This window comes from Eublepharis macularius, chromosome 10 (assembly GCF_028583425.1).
Source record: "Eublepharis macularius isolate TG4126 chromosome 10, MPM_Emac_v1.0, whole genome shotgun sequence".
NCBI classification, from domain to species: Eukaryota; Metazoa; Chordata; class Lepidosauria; order Squamata; family Eublepharidae; genus Eublepharis; species Eublepharis macularius.
The window spans coordinates 18,516,885-18,534,260 of NC_072799.1; the positions used below are offsets into that span (position 1 = coordinate 18,516,885).

The 17,376-nt window shown below is 44.2% G+C and overlaps 1 protein-coding gene across 1 annotated transcript in view; it reads left to right on the top strand.

Moving 5' to 3' along the window:
• Nucleotides 1-17,376, top strand: part of PTPN13 (protein tyrosine phosphatase non-receptor type 13) — a 195,898-nt gene that overhangs the window by 93,233 nt on the left and 85,289 nt on the right. Inside the window, exons 6-7 of the mRNA XM_054989766.1 lie at nt 6,000-6,093; nt 10,216-10,788. Of these exons, the coding sequence (XP_054845741.1) occupies nt 6,000-6,093; nt 10,216-10,788 (667 nt within the window). The remainder of the gene's footprint in view (nt 1-5,999; nt 6,094-10,215; nt 10,789-17,376) is intronic.

Consider the following 17,376-nt stretch of genomic DNA (forward strand, 5'->3'; position numbering starts at 1 on the left):
CTAAAGCAACGTTGCTTCATACTCCAGTCCCCGGTTTACCTGAGCATACCAGACAGGCTTGCTGGCACAAGTTCTCGTGTTCTGCAAGCAGCTTATGCAAGCCCCTGCCGCAGGATATAGTGACGGCCACTAGTTCAGCTGGCTTTAAAGAAAGGTTAGACAGCTTAATGATGGATAGGTCCATCAGTGGCTATTACTCATGACAACTGAATAGAAATCCATAATCAGAGGCAATATGCCACTGTGAATTCCAGAGGCTGAGGATAGACAATTGGCCAGGAGTGGACGTATTGCCTTCATGTCCTACTTGGAAACTTCTGTCTGGCCACTGTTGCCCATGTAATACTGGGATAGGTGAACTTTCGTATGGATGGACTTTCGTTCTGATCCAGCAAGGTTCTTCTTATGTTCTCAAGCAATCTACTGGCATGTAGAGTCTCCCCAGTCCTTGTGCGACAAGTACTCTCTCTTTATATTATGCAAGTTATGTGATTGATCTGGCAACCTCGCCTAAGAGAGAATTAGTAGGAAGAGTTCAATCAGTACCAAAGAAGGCTGGCGACAGGGATCAGTTGAAATACATACAGTTACTGGCTGAGTTTCCCCTCTGTCTTTCCACATCTGAAGCTGCTTTATATTGTGTTAGGCTGTTTAACCATATAGTTTATCCATGTTCAAAGTTTTCACTGCTTATTTTAATTGATTGAAACCAAGATTGTCATGATCATCTTAAAGGAGGAGATCTTGCAGTAAGATAGATGGAACACACAAGAGGTGCCCGTTTGCTTCTTTTCTTTTTGTTTGTTGTTTCAACCTTGAACCAAGGCATAGATTAGGCTCAGGGCTTTTTTTCTGGGAAAAGAGGTGGTGGAACTCAGTGGGTTGCCCTTGGAGAAAATGGTCACATGGCTGGTGGCCCAGCCCCCTGATCTCCAGACAGAGGGGAGTTGAGATTGCCCTCCGTGCCATGGTGCGGAGGGCAATCTCAACTCCCCTCTGTCTGGAGATCAGGGGGCTGGGCCACCAGCCATGTGACCATTTTCAAGAGGTTCCGGAACTCTGTTCCACCGCGTTCCTGCTGAAAAAAAAGCCCTGGTTAGGCTATTTATCCATATAGTTTAGCATGGTCTACTCTGACTGGCAGTGGCTCTCCGGGAGGAATGTCTTTCCAAGTTCCTTCTGTCGAAGATCCTTTCTGGTGCTAGGCCCACATGTAGAGCATGTGTTCCCCCTTCTGTATCAGTGAATCACTAAACTCCTTCAAAACATCTTGGCGAACTTCCCTTATTTTGAACAGGCTGGCAAATCCTGTCTAAAGGGCAGTACCTATTCAACCTTTTCTTTAGGCGATGGGACCTAGGCTGTCAGTCTGCTTACTGCCTCTTCCATCTTCTGCTTACCAGCTGTGTCCTGTCAGTGTTACTGTTTTTCACTCTTTCTAGTCAGTCACCAGTATGGTAGGACTGGGCTTTTTATAGAACACTTTTCTTCTGACAATTGTTTTGATGAGTTCTACTTTTCAAGGGCTTTCCTTTCAGCAAATCCTGCCTCCGTGCCGCCACCCGAGCCTGCAGGGTGGTGGGGAAGGCCGGAGCCGCCTCCTCCGGCCCTTCCTGCCCCTCAAATGGCCGCAATATGCTGGTGCCGCAGCGGCCATTTGAGTGGCAGGAAGGGCTTTCTCTGCCTCCTCTGGCCCTTCCTGCCCCTCAAATGGCCACCGCGGTGCTGGCATGCCACAGCCATTTTGAGGGGCAGGAAGGCCTGGAGGAGGCGACTCCGGCCTTCCCCACCACCCCACAGGCTTGGGCGGCTGCGCAGCGGCAGCAGAGGAGCTGGCCTGGAGCCACCACAAGGTAGGTGGCGGGGGAGGTGGGGGGTTAATGTTTAAAAGGCCCCGCCGCTGCTTGCAAGCAGCAGTGGAGCCCTTTAAACAAGCCCTGAAGCTTTCCGAAGCATTTTCGAATGCTTCGGAAAGCTTTGCTTTGGTATTCTGAAGCGGGGAATGCTGCGGGGAATACTGAAGCATTCCAAATCGGGTTGCTTTGGGTAACTTTACCCGAAGGAAAACCCGAAGCGCACAGCCGTACTGTCTAGATAGTAAACTGCTTTCTCATCATCATCATCTTGTCTGCCTTGGAACTTTCTAGAATGGCTTCAAGTTAGGCTTGCTAGGCCTCTCACTATGGCTTCCTGCCACTAAGCCCTGTTGCCTGCCACTCCGAGCAGCAGCAGAAGAAAAATAAATTCAAAAAACAGTGACATCATTGATGTTGCTATGTCACTTCTGCGTAAAACCCAGAAGTGACATAAGGTAGCTCTAGAAATCACTGGAAACTGTTTGGTTTTAGCAATGTCGGCAATGTCAGCAACATCACACACCTACTTTGTTTCTGGCCCCAGCCTTCCCACCAGTTGCCAGCTGTACTTCAAGTGTACATGCGTAGAATTTTCACTGCTTATTTTAATTAATTGAAGCCAGGATTGTCACAATCGCTTTAAAGGAGGAGCTCTTGCTCTAAGATAGATGAAGCACACAAGAGGTGTCCTGCTTCTTTTCGTTTTTTTTTATTGTTTCAAACTTGAACCAAGGCATAGGTAGCCCCAGTAAATGCCTTAACCTCATAACTGCAGGGTTGTAGGATATAGATCTTCCTAACAGATTAATAATGAGGAACGCTTTGGCCCATACCCTCCTTTTTATATATTGATTCTATCCAGTAAGTCTATTCAGATAATTTGTTTGATATCATCAGAGGCTTGTTCTCATTCCATAACACTGCCCCAGACTTAGATTGGCAACAATTCACTGAAGATAAACTGGATTGAAATTTTGCCTGCAGCATCTTGCCTTTTAAATTACGCACTGGAGACATACTGCTGATAAGATCAAATAATTGCACTACTTACTGTTCTGTTTGTTTAAACTAGGGAACGACTCCCAAGTACAGTCAGATGTCCAGGCCATCAAGCTGGAAGACATCTGCACAAAGATGTGTGCCATGCTTGTGTTGACAAAGTCATGAGTCACTATAGTACACAGCTCTATCACAGTCTCCACAGTGTTAAGGCTCATTTTGACTTCCAAATGACATGATACAAGTTCTGTTAACCAAATACTAGCCAAGTGAAAAAAATGCTGAGTATAGTGGTTTGAATAGGAGACCACTTCTAAGCAGGCCTACTTATAATCCTGTTTAGGTCTATTTGATGTGGCTAGGAGGTCTTCTCAGGATCATACTGCAGGGGGCCTCTGCCACTGCTTTAGTTGAAAGGTCAAGTATAGTTTGGTGGTGGTTCTCTATTTTTATTACACACTCTCCTATGACCTGCTTCTTCAGTTTCATATGGTAAAGGTAGTCTCCTGTGCAAGCACTGAGTCATTACGGACCCATGGTGGGACGTCACATCACGACGTTTTCTTGGCAGACTTTTTTTTTATGGGGTGGTTTGCCATTTCCTTCCCCAGTCATCTACACTTTACCCCCAGGAAACTGGGTACTCATTTTACCGACCTCGGAAGGATGGAAGGCTGAGTCAACCTTGAGCCGGCTACCTGAACGCAGCTTCCGCCAGGATCGAACTGAGATCGTGAGCAGAGCTTGGACTGCAGTACTGCAGCTTACCACTCTGCGCCACAGGGCTCATATGTATGAGGGTCCATTTTTAGGGATACACAATTTCCCTGCTTTCAAGGGCTGGAAAGGGAACAAGGAAGGAGACAACAAATTGTTGGCTTGTGCAGATGTGATTTCCTCTTCTGGAATTAATGAGTAAAAGATTTGGGAAGACCCTGGCTACGTCCAGCCAGTTGTAGAGATGATACCTATAAGCAAGGTGGGCAGAAAAATGAAAGGCATCCTCTAAAATTGCAGTGCCTGACAGTGCTAGCTTCAAAACAGAAGGTCAATTGATATTAGAGTGAATACGTGGAGATGTGGTCCTCCACACACATAGGTCTCAGGCCAAGAAGGGCTACATAGGTCATGAGCACTAGTGTCATGTAGTGCTTAGAGTGTCAGGCTAGGATCTGTGAGACCCAGGTTCAAATTCCCACTCTGCCTTGGAACCTTGCTGGGTGATCTTGGGCCAGTCACACATTTTCATTCCAACCTCCCTCACAGAGAGATCAAGATGGGTAGCCATGTTAGTCTGTCTGTAGCAAAGAGCAAGAGTCCAGTAGGACCTATAAGACTAACAAAATTTGTGGTAGGATACATGCTTTCATAACTCATCGGTTACTTCAGATACCTGATGATACCTTTCTCCCAATGAGGACCCCAAGCAGCTTTTTTCTTTCTCCTCACCTCCATTTTATCCTCCTAGTAACTCTGTGAGGTAGTAGAGAAGAGCAAGAGAACAGTTACCTGAAGATAATGTTATAGGTGCTACTGGACGCTTGCTCTTTTCTACTACATCATAAGAGTTACTATGAGGATAAAGTGGAGATGAGGAGAGGGATAAAAGCTGCTTTGGGTCCCCATTGGGAGAAAGGCAGTGTATAGATGAAGTAAATAAAATAAATACAACCCGCATTTTGAATTGGTTCAGTAAAAAAAATGAAGTCATCAATGAAGTTTCAAAATTGGCATCATATGTTCACAGCGACCATTGGTGAATGTGCTGCTTCATCTTGCACCAATTTCCAGAATATCTTCAAGCGTGGACCCATACGAAAATGTAGGGCAAACATTAGAGCCAGAAAGTGAGGATGGGAAGCAGAGGAGGAAGTGGCAGTCTTAAGGGGCTACCCTTCTTCAGTGCGATGAAAACCATTTTTTTTTAAATGAAAAGGTTTAGAAGCGAACCTACTGGACAGCAAGAGGAGGTGCAAGCAGGCGAGGAAGAAAGAAAATTGCTGTCAGAAAATACTTTCAGATTGAGAAAAAGGAGAATGGGGAGTGAAGATCTAGTGGGAAAGCAAATAAAAATAGGGAAGCGAGAGGCAAACTCAGAATGGGCATCAGAACTATGCACATGGGGAAAGGAGGATGAAGTCTTAGGAAATGTCTCCCTTCCATAATAAGAATGGTGCAGAAAGATCAGTGATTTGGGAGGAGGGGAGGAAAATGATAGAAAATATATTGAAGCCGCCCAGATGACTACATGTGTAATGGGGGGAGGGGTGATTTCCATTGACTTCCTCTCGTATCCTCCACATTAAGAAAAAGGGATGAGGGGAGCCGGAAGCATTTCACACCCCTTTAAAACCTCTCCTCCATCCGTTTTTGCTCCTTATCACCCCCACCCATTGGCATGACAGGATTTGAGTCCAGTGACACCTTAGAGACCAACAAGCTTTTCAGGGTATAACCTTTCAAGATTTAAAGCTCCCTTCTTCAGAAACTTCAGATTCTTTAGACTGTCTGAAGCAGGGAGCTCTGATTCTCAAAAGCTTACGCTCTGAAAATTTTCTCTAAGGTGCCACTGGACTCAAATCCTGCTTTTTCTACTGCAGACCAACATGGCTACCTACCTGAAACGACCCATTGATAATGGAGATTCTTCTGCCACTTCCCACTTTACTCCTCCCTTCACACGGTGGCCAACCTTTCTGAGGGAAATCAGTCGAGATCAAGTTCTCTTGGGTCTGCTGGCTCTCCCGTTGCCCTCAGGTCTTCGGGGACATCCAGGCCTTTCCTACCGCTCCTCGCCAGTCACCAGAGTGACAAAACATACTTCCCATTGCCTAGTTTGATTCCCCACTCCTCCACTTGAAGCCAGCTGGGTGACCTTGGGCTAGTCACAGTTCTCCGGAGTGCTCTCAGCCTCACCCACCTCACAGGGTGTTTTGCTGTGGGGATACTTTGTAAACCACTCTGAGTGGGCATTAAGTTGTCCTGAAGAGTGGTATATAAATCAAATGTTGTTGTTGTTGTTGTTAGTTGGCCATTATATTTGTGCATGAAGAACAGTCGCTTTGAATGTGCTGACTCCCCTCTCCCTCATGAACTTGCTAGTACATGGACACTTCAGATGTGCGTGATGTGCCCTTTCTACAGGTGAATCAGCTTTCCTGCATTGGGGACAGAAAGCTGCAGACGGATAGGAGCCAGGCCATCCGGGAGAGGCTGAGAGGAAAAGGTCTTCCCACAGGTAACTGTTTGGCAATGAAGGGAGTATTCGTGTTTGTGAAAGTATTCGTGTTAGTCTGCTTTTTAATCTTCTGCCTTCCAGATAAGAATGGCAAAGGAGGCAAGAGCTCTTCTTGACTTTCTAACTAGCCTGACAGGTTTTTGCCTCAGAAGGCAGATTATTCTCCTTCCTTGCCAGATGCCACAGTTTAAAAAATGTATTTAGAGTGCTATAACCTTTTTTTTCTGAATCCAGTTTTTAGTTGCTATAATTTATATGGAGAAAAGCCTAGGGGTTATATAAGACCTTGAGTGAGTGGAACTTTACTATGTCCATTTATGTTTCAGCTTGCGCATTGCTGGATCCAAGTCTTTGATTTACAGACTCCATAATTTGTGTGAAAAACCAGAACCGAAAACCATAGTTTGATTGTGAAATGGATGACATTTTCTTCTAATGACAATGAGGGCTTAAAAGAACAGCATATGTGTGGCAGGGCTGTTACTTGGTTGAGATTTTTTCCTGGCAAAGAGATTCTGAACAGGCCCATAAACTCAATGCTAGCCAGGATGAAAACAGTGCACAAGTTAGCTTGGCAGTCCGATAGTAAGAATTCGACGAATAACCAAGGAAAAAAGAATCCCATTGGCATTGCCTGCGTCATCCTTCTTATTTCAGGTTACCATTGTCTGGACTCTGGGAAGAACTTTACTTTTATGTTCTGTTCAGGGCTTTTTTTCTGGGGAAAAAGGTGGTGGAACTCAATGGGTTGCCCTTGGAGAAAATGGTCACATGGGCTGGTGGTCCCGCCCCCTGATCTCCAGACAGAGGGGAGTTGAGATTGCCCTCCGCGCCAGTTGGTGCAGAGGGCAATCTCAACTCCCCTCTGTCTGGAGATCAGGGGGCGGGGCCACCAGCCCATGTGACCATTTTCAAGAGGTTCCGGAACTCCATTCCACCATGTTCCAGCTGAAAAAAAGCCCTGGTTCTATTGCTCCAGTTTGGCTAAAACTAGGAAGGAGGAATTAACACCATAAGTTTGGTTTTATGAGCCATCTGACTTCTTTGACCAAAGCTGTGAGAGCACAGCCCCACGTGAAGACAGAATACCCAATCAAAGCAGGATATATTTGGTGGTTGTGATTCTGGAATGCTCAAAATTTGAGATTTATAATGAACATTGGTAGGCTTACGACAAGTTTCTTAGACAAATATTCAATATTAGAATACTTTTACCTCTTTTTCTTTCTTTCCGGAGTCAAGCCATATTAAAATATTTATCCCAATTATTTATAGTACACACACTGCAGTGGCACCTGCATGTCTGAATTATAGAACTGTAGCGAGAGTGGCCCTGTTAAAATAGTGCAGTTGCTGAAATGATTATAAATAATGTAAATGCCTCTTAATAATTAAATTTGTTCAGAGATTCAGCATTAAGGAAGTAGAGGGAAGAGCTCCATAAATAAGTTTTCTCGAAGTATAGCCGCAGAACAAAGGAAGTGGGAAATTAGAAAATTAAGTTCAAGAAGTTTTTGAAAAAAGAACCATCAGATGAGTATGACTTACTAAAATGTAAATTGCATTGACATTTTTGTAACTACTCTGAAGAAACTGGTCTGATTTTCCAGGCCATAGCTGGTTGTTAACGGTGCTATGGTGTCAGCAAAGGCAATTGATTAGGTGTTATGTAACTGCGTGGCGTCGATATACTTTATCTTTGACAGTTTGGGGATAACCGGCTATATTTATCCCTGGGAATGAATTGAATTCCATCCCTTGAATGCTCCCCTTGACCCTCATCTTTTGTTGCCATGTAGAAACAAAACACATTTTCGTGCTCACACATAATCTTCCCACAAAGTTTCCATCTCTGTAAGCCGTAATTTGGAACTCTGCATTGGAACAGAGTTCAAGGAATGCCTGTAGATTCTTAGCATTTGCTTGGCAGAATGAATAGAGATGAATCTGTTGGGTCACTTTGTGAGGCGTGTGGGCAGGATTTTATGGAGAAGTAGCCTTTTTTAATCCCATGAGAGGAAACAACCAGAGAGCTGAAGAGACAACAGAGGCAGCCCATGGGTTGCTGTTTGGAGTTGATTCTGCATTGGCGTGCCTTCGAGAAGCAATTTAAACTGAATGCTGGGATTTCTCAAAAGCAAACACAGGTTTCTCAGAAAGAATATAAGGCAAAAGAAGGCACTGTTTGACATGCTCCTGAAAACAGGCGACAATATAATATATTGTATATGCTATATAGTGTAGTAGAACGATATAGTGTATTTTTCTTACGGAGCTAATGTATAATGGTAAGCATATGAGAGTGGGCAATATCCAGTATTGGAGATTTTTCCTTTGTTACATTTCCCCTACATTTTTCCTATGCTCTGAGCCCTTTAAGAAGAGGCTTTTGCCCTTAATTTTGCTTCAGAGAGACCTCTGATCATCTATTGTTTGTTATATTTTCCAACTGGATGCCTTCCCATTTTTGCTTCTTGTTCCCAGCATACCAAGGGCCAGCCACATTTTGTGTCCATTGAAGCCAGCAAAGCATTCTACACAGGATGATGACAAAGAGGCCTTATGGCTGTGGCCTGAACGTTTTTCTCTCTCACACACGTGCGTGCGCGCACACACACACACACACACGGTCTTATTTTTTGGGGGCATCCTTCCTGATGTAGAGTTCTGGAGAACACAAACGCTTGCAAACTGTATCATGTTATTTTGTTTGGTCTTAATGAAAGTCATTTGTTTTTAGACTAGGGCCAAGCTACAAATGTCAGTGGCTACAGGTTTATCCTGTGGCGGCCAATGCCATTTTAGAAGCTTTTAAAATTGCTACAAGGTCCCAATCCAGAGCGTATGTGTGAATTGTTGTGAGGATAAATAGAAGAAGGGAGGGTTGTGTATGACACCTTGAGTTTCTTTGCAGGAAAGGAAGGACAGACATAATATGTCGCTGAATCTGCTTAGTTTCAAAATGCTCATCATTGTGATGGGAAGGGATATCTGTAGGAGGATTTACTGCATCTTTGTGCATCGTACCCTCAGAGACACATTGCGTTTGTGTGTGCATGTACACAAACACACTGTCAGAGGGGGAATAAACCACCCACGTTTATCCATCACCCCCAGGAACAGTTCATTACTGTTCCCACTCTGAATGATCGGGGTGTAAATGAAATAAATAAATGTGTAATAAAAATAAATTCCTGGATTTTATTTCTTGATTAGAGGGGATGGAACCTTGGAAACTAGCTTTGGTCTAATAAACAAAATCCTGCCATTCTTTCCTCTTCCTCCACCCCCAGTATCACGACCAAAGAAGAGAATCTGGGATGGTATAGGCAGATGGAGGATAACCAGGGCTTTTTTTTCTGGGAAAAGAGGTGGTGGAACTCAGTGGGTTGCCCTTGGAGAAAATGGTCACATGGCTGGTGGCCCCGCCCCCTGATCTCCAGACAGAGGGGAGTTTAGATTGCCCTCCGCGCCGTGGGGCCACCAGCCATGTGACCATTTTCAAGAGGTTCCGTAACTCCGTTCCACTGCGTTCCAGCTGAAAAAAAACCCTGACGATAACACAGTGAAGCTAGAACAGGTGTCGTGATTGTAGGGGGCTCTGTTTTCATTTGCACCACAGCGGTGTCCCTAAATGCAGCCCAGGCAATTCACTCCACAACAGTGGTCAACAATACTGGTTACTGGAAACATAGTCATGGCAAAACTTCATCTTCCCTTTGACATCTTAGATGGCGTCTGTACCCCCAGAAATTTTATAATAGCCAGGCCCTCTCTCTCCTCCCTCCCTAACTGATGGCATAATTCAGAGGGCTGTGTATACCCACAGTTGGATTAAGTCTGCAGTTTCTTATATCTTCAAGCACATGCTTTAAGTGTTTGCACAAACCAAAATCTCAAGTCAAAGCCCAGCATTTATCCTGCGATAATTCAGACTAACAATTTTTAAAAAAATTTTATGTACCTGGTTTGAGCTTTTTCATAAGTGTGCAATCATTTATGATTGTATTTGCCTGTGATTTTAAAATTATATTTATATATATACTTCCTACAGCTAATAAAACTGAAGTGTCCGCCTTATGTAGAAGTACACATCTTTAAGATAAATTCTTCTTATTCCAGGAAGAAGTTCAGCAGTTGATGCTGCAGAGAGTCACAAGACGCCATTCTCTCAACTGGCCACATTTAACAAAGGGCTTAGCAAATCAACGGGGGTCTTGTCCATCAGAGGCTCACAGGGTGAAGAAGAATTTTGCCAAGGCATTTCCTCCCATTACCACTCTGGCCATGAAGATGCCACAAATACTTGCTGCCCGTACCAGTGCAGAGCTGCAGACTTGGAAAGGAAAGGTAATGTTGGAGCCGATGCCCGTCCCAAACGGAAAGTTTGGGCTTCCTCCTCAGACTTGCTGTGCACAACTGACTCAGTGACTGAGAGAGACCGTGTTGGGGATTCTCACAGGCACCACCATCACGCAGGGACAGTTGCAGCACGGACTTCAGCGGCAGCTAGAAGCAAAGAGGGACGATATTCTGATGGGAGCATAGCCCTTGATATATTTGGCCCTCAAAAACTAGATCAGGTTCGCCATGTGCCAGAGTTTTCAACATCTGCGGCCATTTCAAGTGCCTTTGACAGGATCCGAGAGAGGCAGAAAAAGCTGCATCAGCTGAGAAAAGCCATGGATGCTGAAGGTGAGTGTATTTTCTTATCCTCTGTGTTCTGTCTGAAAGTCTCCTCACCCAGAAGTCGCCTTCTCTTAGGCCGAACTAGTAGTTCCGCATTGTGTGTTATATTTATTTTATTTATTCACTTAAATTCATTAGCCTGTTTTCAAAATTTCAAAACAGCACATAATGAGAGTTTTTAAAAAATCCTGAATTTCAGAGTTTAATTATCATGAAATCGCCCAAACGTGACCGTTAAACGGGAAAATACTTAGAAGGGCAAAGGTCATCCAGTGAACTCGATGACAGGGAGAGATTTGGACCCTGATCTCCACATAGCCCTTGTCTAATGCTTTAACAAGAACACTAGGCTGGCTGTTGTTTTGCTGGTAGTTGCTTGACTTGAAAAGTAGATCTTAGTTTGGGCTAGCTAATTTAGGCTTTACATTCATACTACAAAGCTATTTAGCCTCCCTCCCTCCAAAACATTCTCTACTTCCTGTCTGCAGTATGGAGGTGATAATATTAACTGAACTGAAAAGGATGTTTATAGATTTTGGCGAGAAAATGAGCAAAATACTTTGAATGAACAAAAGTGGTATATAAAGACTGAGCATTGGTCAAGTCTCTAACATGGAGAACAAGACCTGATTTATGCGTGAGGCCAGGCCTTTCTTTGCTCATCTCCTTTCCTTGCCTGCCCTTCCCTACTTTTCTCGATAATAGGAGGAAAATTGTTTTCTTATTTTTATCACATCTGCTGAAGTGAGCTCTGTCTCAAAAGCTCATGCTGGATTAAATACTGTTAGTCTTTAAAGCGCCACTGGGCTTCTGGTTTGTTTTGCCTCCAATAGATGAACACATCTATTGTGGGGTAACATCCTTAGGCAGCCTTGGGAGGGCCAACCAACATGCAGAAACAGCAGTAATCACAACCTCTCTCTAGGTTGGTGGCACTAGGTCCTTCCAGAAGGGATGTGTCAGCCTGGAAATGTGGAGTCTGCCAAAGGTGGAATATGCTGGCCGCTGGTCGTTCCCTCGCTCGAGCAAGCTGTGATAGCTGGTCGGACTGGCAGCAGAAACCATTCTTCTAAGAGAGAGAGATGCAAGCAAGTTGAGGCAGCTGTTCTTTCACCTGAACTAGAATCGGTGTGACTAGGAGCTGCCACCACCATCCGCTTTGCTGCCCTCTCTATGGCAGTACAGCTCCAAACAGGAGGTCCATTGGGCAGTCATCTTGTCATGGGTTGCCCAACTCTTGGTGTGTGTGTGTTGTGTGCCATCAAGTCACCTCCGACCTATGGCGAGCCTATGAATGAGAGACCTCCAAAATGTCCTGTCATTAACAGACTTGCTCAGATCCTGCCAACTGGAGGACGTGGCTTCTTTTATTGAATCAAGCCCATCTCATTTTGGGTCTTCCTCTTTTCCTACTGTCTTCCACTTTTCCTAGCATTATTGACTTTTCCAGAGAGTATTCTCTTCTCTTGATGTGACCCAAGTATGAGAGCCTCAGTTTTGTCATTTTAGCTTCTAGGGAGAATTCAGGCTTGATTTGATCTAGTACTCATTTATTTGTCGTTTTGGCCGTCCATGGTATTTGCAAAACTCTCCTCCAGGACATTTCAAATGAATCAATTTTCTTCCTGTCAGCTTTCTTCACTGTCCAGTTTTCACATCCCTGCATAGTAATGAGGAATACCATCGTTTGGATTATCTTGATCTTGGTTCCCAGAAAGACATCTTTAAGGATCTTTTCTAGCTCCCTCACAGGTGCTCTTCCGAGTCTCAATCGTCTTCTGATTTCTTCATTACAGTCTCCCTTTTGGTTGATGTTTGAACCAAGGAATAGAAAATCATGAACAATTTCAGTGTCCTCGTTGTCAACTTTAAAATAGTGTAATTACTCCATGGTCATTACTTTTGTTTTCTTGACGTTCAGTTGAAATCCTGCTTTGGTGCTTTCTCCTTCAACCTTCATCAGTAGTCATTTCAAGTCTTCACTATTTTCTGCCAGTAACATGGTGTCATCTGGGACAGCTGTAAAATAACTTTCCCCCATCCTTTAGTGCACATGCAGCTTGTGAAACCGAGGAGAAAAACCACTCCCAGTATTTAGGGCGAGGTGGGAGAATAATCTTACTCTTAAAAGGATTGATTTGTGTATCTATGTGACTGTATGCACACAGGTTTAGCCCAACCCACCAATGAGCAACAATTTGATAATTCCCACTCACACAAGTTTTGGAATACCAAAAGCATACGGTCACCCTTTTTTCCTCGAAACCCTTCTAAAAATTTTCAAGTGCCTGAAACTGCAAAAAGGAAAGCAGGTTTAGATCTGCTGGCTCTTCCTGTTAAAAAGGGCCCATTGCCAAGTATGCTGTGAGCATGAAGCAGTGGTTACAAACCTGTTGCCTGTAATTACGGATTTATTCTTCGTTGTCCACAATTAGACTTCCATTCTACTGTAAACGCTGTACTTGAGATACTTAACTTACATTCTGCCTTAAAAACAAAAATCCCTCTAATTAATCATGGCGTACTATTGCTGTACAATACATTGCCAAAAGCAGGAAGGATTTGGAGACAACAGGCAAAAATATTCTGATGGTTTTAATATTGTTAACTCTAGAAAGACTCCCCGCCCCCCTGCTTTGGTAGAAGTAAGTGAGGAAACTCCCAATTTGTACTGGAGTCAAGAAATGTTCCTTAAAATGAATGAATTCCCACTTCCTCTGTATTAGGAAATACAAAGAGAGGTACCTCGCACTTCTTTAGATAAAAATGTACAGGATGTTAGTCTTGGAATATATAGAAAACTTATCAGGAGTATGTTATCTGTGCACTCCCTCTTGCTTGGGTTTTGTTCCCCTCCCCCACTGGCCCTTCCCTCTGTGGGCCCCAGGTTCTTGAAAGAGGTGTGGTTTTGCCTCCAACCTGATCTTGCCCACCCCAAAACTGCTGTTTGTAGACTAAACAGTGGCTGATTCTGCACACATTGGATAATGCACTTTCAATGCACTTTATCAATCGTTTGAGATGGATTTTTTGTTCCGCACACGAAAAAATCCATTCCAAATGATCTATAAAGAGGATTGGAAGTGCATTATCCAACGTGTGTGGAATCAGCCATTGGCTGCTTCCACACACGTTGGATAATCCACTTTCAGTACTCTTTAGTGAACATTTGGAACTGCTTTTCCATGTGTGAAACAAAAAAAATCCACTTCCAAAGGATTGCTAAAGTGCATTGAAAGTGCATTATTCAACGTGTGTGGAAATGGCCAATGAAGACCTTTCTCATCAGCTGAGGTCCTGCCGCTTTTAAAGAGAGCATGGCAATCCATGCATGCTCAGAAGATGGTCTCTTACCCCCTCCAATTCCTGTTGCATCATCTCCCAGCCTCCTTGCTCAGCTGCCTCTCAGATGATGAGGCAGACATACCTTAGAAGCTTCTTTCATAATGGCAGACACCCAATCTCTTCCCTCTCCCAGAGCAGTCACCTGTTGGGGAGGGCAAGTCCCTATCCCCAACCAAGATAAGACGTGATATATATTGTTAGAGCTACGGCTTACCTAAAGGAAGTGGTCTGTTCCTGTGACTTGAGTGACTGGTTTGCACCTATGTCTGAATGTCAAGGCCAGTTAGAGCTTGAGCAAACAGGATTGTGTTCAGTGAAGATCTGCTGGCGAGAGCCTGTGCATTCGAATACGTTGTGAGAGCCAGAGTGGCCCATTGAATCGTACCCACAAGGCCATTGACTTAGTGTGTGGACTTGGGGCAGGTCTTGATTTCTCATCTGCAAAATAACCTAGCCGTATATGCCATGCTGAAACCCAAACAATATGCTGCATCAAGAAAGGTGGAGTGCCCTGTCTTCTTTACCGCATACAGATTTGCTGATCTGTGCTTATTTTGCACAGTTGGTTCTGCATCAGTTAGTTAAAAGATGGGGCAAATACTTATGCAGAGACCTGGAGCCCTGTTGGAGATGAGCCCTCCGCAGTTGTGGAGCGAGAGCTAGAAGCTGGAATCATGAGCTAAGGAACCAGGCATGGTGAATATGATGGCTTCCCAGGTCCTTTATAACCCTTCCAGGTCAGGGGGAGCTAATGACCTGGGTGTGTGGAGCCACTCCAAACTTAGACACCCTTTATTGTCTAGGAGGTGAATCGAACCTTACAAAACGTTTCCATTTACACAAGAGCTCTTACAAAAGTGAAAAGACAAAGTCATTGCAAGGAGCCTTTGCACTAGAGAAACTTGACTGTATCCCATCTTATGTTACCACTTGCGCAAGACGTAGCATTAAGTGTCCCCACTGCCCAATAATGCCTTTCTTCAATGCAATCACGTTGCACCTCCAAGTTGGATTTTAATATCTATGTTAATAGCTTTTTGCCATTTGATTTTTTGTACACAGCAACACCAATTGTACAGTAGCTCTTGCTCAATATCTTGAACAACTGAGTTTCGTTCAGTGAAATGTCTCATCTGCTGTTGGATGGCAGGATCCAACCCTCTGTTTCAACCTGTAGCCATGGTGGCTCACCACTCAAAGCAACAGCACATGGATCCATGGGGTCTCTGGTTCCATCTCTGGTAACTCTTCACCCCTGGCAATTCTACTTTACCCTCTCTTGGACATATCACAGACATTCCCTATATACTTTGAAATATATAATCATATATAATCATCATTCTGATGTAGTTTAGGTGGGTAGCCGTTTTGGTCTGCAGTGGAACAGCAGGATTTGAATACAGTGGCACCTTAGAGACCAACAAGATTTTCAGAGTGTAAGCTTTTGAGAGTCAGAGCTCCCTTCTTCAGGTGTCTGAAGAAGGGAACTCTGGCTCTTGAAAGCTTCCACTTTGAAAATCTTGTTGCTCTCTAAGGTGCCACTGGACTCAAATCCTGCCTCTCCCATCTAACTGCACTTGCTGATATCTACCCCATGTTATTTTTTGTCCCACCCTCTCTGAAGGGATAATATCCTGTATTATCCTTTCTCACTGAGGATTTTCTATTGGGCTACGGAGCTGTCCTTCCCCCCCCCTTTGTTTGGCTGGTAAATCCTGTAGATTGTCAATGATGTGCACTGGTGGAGCTAAAAGATAATACAGTAATAGATGGATAATATGTTGGGTTGGAGCCAGCTAGCTTTCGCACAGGTGAAAAGGTAAGGGATGGGTTCCCCTTTGGTCATGAAAAAGAATATTTTGGGAAACATGGGATCTGCATGGACAAAAGCTATGTGGGGCCGGGGCTGTGATAAGGAAGGTAGTTAGCCAAGAGTTATTCGGCCACTTGGCTGTCTAGAGAGGCTTGTTTTTGTTTTGTTTTAAATGAAACATGTGTTTTGCAGGATGTGGGATTCTGCTCTTAATAGCGATATTTGTCCTTGTGGAATGGCACTACGGCCTGCGCACAACATGGCCTAATTTATAGATTGGCTGCAAGGACAAAGACGAAAGTTTGCAAATCTCTCCTTGGGACCAAAGTAAACATGACGGGAGAGCCAAGATCTGTATTTAATGAAGGACCCCCGCCCCAGTCAGCTGCGCTGAAGATGAGGGAGGGGAGAGGGGTTTTTTTAACCCTTCCGAGTCCCATTATTTAAAATGCATCTCCATAGTTGTGTGTGAGAGTAAAAAAGAGTGTGAGCGAGTGAAGCTGACTTGCTTTGCCTCTCCCTGCTTAGCCAATTGCAGCTTTGAAGGGTAATCTCTGATTGCCTCATGCGATTGTCTTTTTCCTCATATAGAAGTGGCACATGGTTAAGCCCATTTCTGTAACTATTCCTTCTTTTTAGTAAGAATATGAACAATTGAATCTGTGTTGTGCTACGTTAGGCCTTTGGTCTACCTAGACCAATATTTTCTGCTCTGACTTGCCGTAGCTTTCCAGGTACCCAAGTGAAGCCAGCTTTTCTTCAGTACTTGCTACGGAGGTCCTTTTAGGGATAGATGACTAGGATTGAACATGATATCTTGCGCATGCAAACCAGGGCTTGTTAGGACAATGGGGGGGAAATAAGTTTAAAAATCACCGTTGTGTTGATGGTGTGATGTAACTTCCACATTCACCCCTGAAGCCCAGTCAACGCAACTGCGTCCCCTGTCTCTCACTGGCTGGCAATTCTAATGCAAATCAGGTGCTCTGCTGCTGAACCAGTGACCCTCCACCAGTAGTTGAAGCTATTCATGTAACTTGTGAATGTATCCACTATTTCCCCCGCAATTACTTGCTTTTCAGGGCCAGATTAAGACACACTGAGGCCCTAAGCCTGGGTTCCCTAACTTTTAAAGCTTGTGGGCACCTTTGGAATTCTGACAAAGGGTGGTGGGCACAACCATAAAATGGCTGCCCCAGAGGTTGGAACCAATGACAAAATGGTTGCTGAAAGAGGTGGAGCCACAAAAGAAGCCCAAGTGCAGGAGACAAGAGATAGAATTTAAAAATACACCAGAAGGGAGAATGAGAGAAAATAAAAAACTACACTGTGGTAGAGCTGCATCTGAAACAATATCCTGCACAATAAATCATATCTCCAGTGGCCATTCAGAAACCCTACTGGGCAAGAACCCCACATGGCTCCACCCACTTTCT